Source organism: Palaemon carinicauda, chromosome 5, assembly GCF_036898095.1.
Source record: "Palaemon carinicauda isolate YSFRI2023 chromosome 5, ASM3689809v2, whole genome shotgun sequence".
Lineage (NCBI taxonomy): Eukaryota > Metazoa > Arthropoda > Malacostraca > Decapoda > Palaemonidae > Palaemon > Palaemon carinicauda.
In genome coordinates this window covers 120,930,301-120,936,300 of record NC_090729.1, presented here as the reverse complement: position 1 = coordinate 120,936,300, position 6,000 = coordinate 120,930,301, and the positions used below count along the sequence as shown (strand labels likewise).

The window sequence follows — 6,000 nt, the reverse complement described above, 5'->3', positions numbered from 1 at the left end:
ATATTATTATTATTATTAGTATTATTATTATTACTTGCTAAGCTACAACCCTAGTTGGAAAAGCAGGATGCTACAAGCTCAGGGGCCCCAACAGAGAAAATAGCCCAGTGAGGAAAGGAAACCACGAAAATTAGTATTTTAAGAACAGTAACGACATATTGTTATTATTAGTATTATTATTACTTGCTAAGCTACAACCCTAGTTGGAAAAGCAGGATGCTATAAGCCCAGGGGCCCCAACAGGAAAAAAAATAGCCCAGTGAGGAAAGGCAACGAGGAAAAATAAAATATTTTAGGAATAGTAACAACATTGAAATAAACATTTCCTATATAATCTATAAAAACTTTAACAAAACAAGAGGAAGAGAAATGAGATAGAATAATGTGCCCGAGTGTACCCCTCAAGCAAGAGGGTAATTTGAAGCCATGGGCCTCTGTTAAGCAAAAGAAATGGAGTTGAAGAAATAATTATTCTGCAGCAATATCCTGGTTGAGTTGAAAATGTTAGTTGACTTAGAAAACTGACTGTCTATATTGGTAATTTGAAGTAATGGGTCTGTGTCAAGCAAAAGATATGGAATTAAATTTTTTTTTTTCTGGAACAAAGTCATGGTTGATATAAAAGATTGTCGTCTAAAAAAAAAATACAGCATTCTATATTGGTAATTTAAAGTCATGGGTCTGTGTTAATCAAAATAAATTGAGTTCCGGAATTAATTTTTCTTCAACAATACCATGGTTAATATAAAAAAGATGGTCGACTTAAAAGCAGCCTTTATTGATCATTCGAAGTCAGGGGTCTTTATTAAGCAAAAAGAATTTAATTCAAGAAGTAATTTTTCTGCATCAATGTCGTGATTCATATAAAAAGATAGTTGATTTGAATAAAAAAAAACTATCAACATCCTACAATGGTCATTCGAAGCCATGGGTCTCAGTAAAGCAAAATAAATGAAGTTCAAGAAATAAATTTTCTGCCTCTTAAGGAGAAGGCTTGTTTTGAGAGTCCAGGGTACGTGGACCTTAATAAGCATAATCTGGCAATGAGATGTGTTGATAATGTGACAGGGTTCTCATGTTCGCTTGGCCCGATCATATTTCCTGATACTCGTTTGTGGCGAAACACTGACTCCAGCTTTACAATTGCACTGTGTCGCAGGTCTATGCTCAGAGCAGTTTACCTAAGAGAGTGAATGATATTATTACCAGTTTCATTTGTCAGACTCCATTGTATTTATTTTTTTTCCTCAGTTATTATTATTATTATTATTATTATTATTATTACTTGCTGAGCTAAAACCCTAGTTTGAAAATCAGGATGCAATAAGCCCAGGGGCCCCAACAGGGAAAATGGCCCAGTGAGGAAAGGAAGCGAGGAAAAATATAATATTTCAAGAACAGTAACAACATTAAAATAAATATTAAATACAAACGCCTAACTACTGTTAGATAAGAAACTAAAAAAAAAGCACTCTGATTGTGTAGACCTCCGCCACGGGTGCTTGTTTCTCAAAACCATTTTGCCTAGGGTTAATTCGGTCGACTTTTTGCTCGATCTTGACCTTGACCTTTTGGCCTAGGACTTTAAAAATGAAATAGCTTCCAAGTGTTAACATAACAATTAATCCCTAAAAGTTTTATATCTCTTTGAGGAAAATTGTAGGAAATTGTTCGCAAACAAACAAACAAATAGGGGCAAAAAAATAACCTCATTCCAACTTCGTTGGCGGAGGTAATTAAAGACAGTTGTCTAACCTCTCTTATAATACAAGACCTAAATTCGAGAATATAATAGTATACAGTAGATTAAATGAAACTGTTTGGTACGTCCATTAGCTGAGAAGATAATCACTGTAGGTAAATATTGGACGTATTGTTTATTATAGCATTCTAGGTCAAGTACGTTGTAGGCGATAGTACGTGACTAGCATCGGTGTATTGTGTTACACGCTCTCAAGATAATCGTGATAAAGAACGATTTTTTAGATAACGAGGTAATGTTATTTAAAGATTCGATGTACTATCGTAATCACGCTGAAATTGACCGAATAAAGGACGACTTCTGTGCGAAAGTATCCGTCCCATTCAGACAATTGACGGGGTTTGACAGTAAGCCGATCGAGGTAGCACGGACTGAAGTAAAAGATGCAATGATTGTGACTGCCGGGTGTGTGTGTGTGGTGTCTGAATGGTACTATGTCTCCCTTTATTTTGGGGGTGGTATGGGATGGGGGATTGAATGGGGGGAACGATTAGAATTAGGAGGGAGGTTCAGAATAGATAAGTAGGGGGGTGGGAGACCAGAAGGAAAGGGGAATTGGGTCTTTGGGAGGACGTTAGACTAGGGGAGGGGATGGGGAAGGTAGAAGAGCAGCAGCTGTTGTAGTAGAGGCGACAATCTGGTCACACGTCGAGACCGAGAGAGAGAGAGAGAGAGAGAGAGAGAGAGAGAGAGAGAGTCTTCTTGCCTCTCTGCCGTTCTGGTCTCCCTTCCAGTCAGCCCCTCCGAAATATCAGTCTTCAGTGTGTCCTTTACTTCTGGGGTGACGGGATGACCACGGTGCTCCTGGGCCCGGTTCGTGATCCTCCTGTCTGTTGTGTTGTCTAGTGATTTGGATTTTATTTCGTAGAAGTTTTAGCCAAGAGCCTAGTTCTACCTATTGGCCAATTCTAACTTGGTGAATGTTGTGTTAACGCCTATTTAGTTGTGATGGAACGAAACTATCGTGCGGGAGGGAAGTTGGAAATAGATGGGGTGTGTCGTCATTAGTTAACTCATAACTTGATACCTGTTGGGGGTGTTTTTAAAGCTCTGTTCGGTGTTGATTCTGAAAATTGAATAAGATTTCTCGCGACGTGTGAGTCAGAATTTCCCGAGAAAGAACTGTGAATTGTGGGTCTCTATTTTCAAATTTCCATTCAGAATCCGGCTCAGAGTAGAAGATATTTTTAAGAGTTGTGAATAAGTGCGATGTAGGACTCCTAATCTCGTGTGGATTTTTTTACCTGGTGTTTATTGGCTGAATTCGCCCAGTGCATTTTGTCCCTGACGGATTGAATATTATGCAGCGCAAGAATTGCAGGAAATACAAAGAGGTTTGACAGGGGTGTGCTTAATATTCGCTCAGACAGTACTCCACCCTTTTAAGTTTTTTTTTCTAATACAGCTTTTTATTTATCAAGTGCCGTTAGGCAGAGCAGACTACAATTATATTGTTAGGAAATGTTGAATGTTTTTTTCTTAAGTTATTGCCTTATTGTAGTTCATTTCTAATGGTAAAAGTTTTTACCTTGGGTTATAGATTTGAAGGTGACATTATACGGCTGTGAATGTTAGCCGCTTTATAAACTATCCACGATATTAGAAATAATTGTATTTGTGAATGTTTAAACCATCTGGTGACCTCCAATCCCATAAAAGAAAACAATGTGTCACAAAAGGTCATTTCATCTTCTAATTGGGAATTAGGGATTGGCGCTCTACCCATAAACCAAGTACCTACCGCCTTGCCTAAGGGTAGCAAGGTCAAGGCCATGTAGTCGCTCTTACCTGAAGTTAAGGGTGTGCTTAAATCTCTGATTATTTATTTTCCGAGAGAGAGAGAGAGAGAGAGAGAGAGAGAGAGAGAGAGAGAGAGATGGGTGGTAGTGGGTTCCTTACCATGGCCACTGGCTCCCGATAAGGTGAAACCAATATCATTTATGATTTTGCCACAAAGAAATTGGGAAGAATGATTTGCTAATATTTTTTTTCCAATAGCAATCATATTCGGATACGCCTATAGGAGTGACTTGTTAGTGTATTGTTAAATATATTTAGGGTCTTTGTGAGAGCCCTATGAAAGCTGTTAAGCCCTTAATTTTATTCCTCGACTTATTCAAAGCCCTGATACGTGAAGTGAAGCAGGTACTTGTTAAAGACCATCCTCAAGGATATTTTGTGCTGATAAGTTTTTAAAATGGGAAAATTCATTATATCCTGTGATTTATAATAAATCACAATTACCTTGAAAGTTTGGTCTTTGTTTGGGGGGTTGTCAGTTTGGTACATTTAAAGAATAACACGTAACCTCCTTTGTCCTCAACTGTGTAAGATGATAAAGTTTGTCCTTTACCGTGTACGATGATCAGGTGGTTCAAAGATCAGTCTATTAAAAAATCAAATATTTGTGACTCGCGTATCATGTAGTTTTGTCCATGACATAGAAAAATGTGAAAATTTGGTGTTTGTGATATCTGTTTATTCTAGTAATGAAAAAATGTGAAAATTGAGTGTTTGTGAAACTCACACCACTTGGTTTGCAGCGTGTGGCAACGAGACGTCATGCAAGCAGACCATTGACCCTCATGTCTTGTTCCACCGAACCTCCTCATACTCCTCTAAACTTCTTCCAATTTCCCCTTTCCTGCTACCACCTCTCACGTGTGTGTTCGAAAACGAGATATTTATTAAAACCCTCATAAAAAATCAAAATCAGTGGGAAATTAGTGTTCGAAGTAGTGATACTTTAAACTTCTCCATTTCAGTTTCTTCTTCTGCTTGGAACATGAAACATATTTCGCAGTTTGGTTTAGGTGGGATTAAATTGTGCTTGGAAACTTGTGTTTGTTATAAACTTTGTTGTATAATTTAGGGCACGCTGGCGAAGGTTTGAAACATTAAAAATGAAGTTAACCACGTAATGACCGCGGTTTTGTCTTGGAGCCTTTAAAAAATCATGCAGATGTTTTCCACGTATTTTTTCTCTTTTTATTCCTTCTTCCCTGCGCATTGACTTATTTTTTAAAAATCTTTTACTCACATTCCTCATCCTTTTGATTCTGTTTTCCTAAAATCGTTTTGTGTGTAAAGTAATACATTTATCCTGATGTATCGTATGCATGTAGGCCTACACGTATTTCCAGATATACACGTTTATCTTACGTGGAAACATAAATGGAAAATTAATATTGGCATTCTCCGTTGTTTGCAATTACCTTAAGTTGGAAAATCATTTTAAAAGGGCCAGGTAAGGGCAGTGATGAATTGTTGAACTCAGCCGGTGATGCGAAGTTGATTGGGTGGTAGCTGACCCCCCTTCCCCACCCGAACGGTTCGTGGTGGTATTTCCTCACAGCCTACTGCTTCCTCTCCTCCTCCTCCTTCAACCCCTCTTCTACTGTTGGACTATTTTATATCGTATCTTCTTTCCGCCATTTTATATTTTCTCTATTTGTAGTCAATATCCATCAATTTCTTTACATTCTGCTGTTTATTCATCTCGTCCAGTTCTCTGTTCAACTGTTGTCGCTATGGCCGAAGAGCCTCCTACAGTAAAAACCTTACCAACACACACGCACACACACCTCTCTTTCCCCAAAGGTCAGTGAAGGTCACCCCAGAATCATTTCTAGACCTTTGGGTCATAGAGGGGGTGTGTCTGTTGCCCTGTGCCGAGAATTTGAAATTGGGTAGATAGATTGTAGTGGAGTTTAGACATTTTTTAAGTCATCATTACATCTGACACATAATGACTGAGGGAAATTGCTTTTGAAAGAATTCTGATTGCTCCAATTGTCTTGTGGCTTAAAAGTAAATTATATAAGTTCTTGAGAATTTTATTCTAGTTACATCCTTTTATGCTTTCTTGTGGAAGGGGTGGGGTTTGCCGTCAGTGTACCGCTTGCGGGCCACTGTAGACATTACTTTGGGTCTTTGCAGCGTTCGTTAGTCTTGCTTCTTTTCTTCCATCTTGCTGTCAAACTTATTATTATTATTATCACTTGCTAAGCTACAACTGTAGTTGGAAAAGCAGGATGCTATAAATTATGCCCAGTGGCTCCAGTAGGGAAGAATAGCTCAGTGAGGAAATGAAAAAAAAAATAAACTAACAAACAATAAAATATTTATGAACATTTAACAACATTAAATCTGATATATCATATATAAACTACAAAAACAGAGAGAGAGAGAGAGAGAGAGAGAGAGAGAGAGAGAGAGAGAGAGAGAGAGAAAATAGC

The 6,000-nt window shown here is 38.0% G+C and overlaps 1 protein-coding gene across 20 annotated transcripts in view; it reads left to right on the top strand.

Moving 5' to 3' along the window:
- LOC137641452 (partitioning defective 3 homolog) overlaps positions 1-6,000 on the top strand; it is a 310,783-nt gene that overhangs the window by 259,511 nt on the left and 45,272 nt on the right. Inside the window, exon 1 of one of the 20 annotated variants that reach the window (XM_068374002.1) lies at positions 2,425-2,575. The exons of 17 other annotated variants lie outside the window; for them this stretch is intronic. In XM_068374002.1, coding sequence (XP_068230103.1) covers positions 2,552-2,575 — 24 coding nt within the window. In that variant the 5' untranslated portion in view covers positions 2,425-2,551. Of the gene's footprint in view, positions 1-2,424; positions 2,576-2,695; positions 2,756-2,781; positions 3,097-6,000 lie in introns of those variants that run through there. 2 more of the 20 variants (XM_068374000.1, XM_068374001.1) reach the window with 2 other exon arrangements.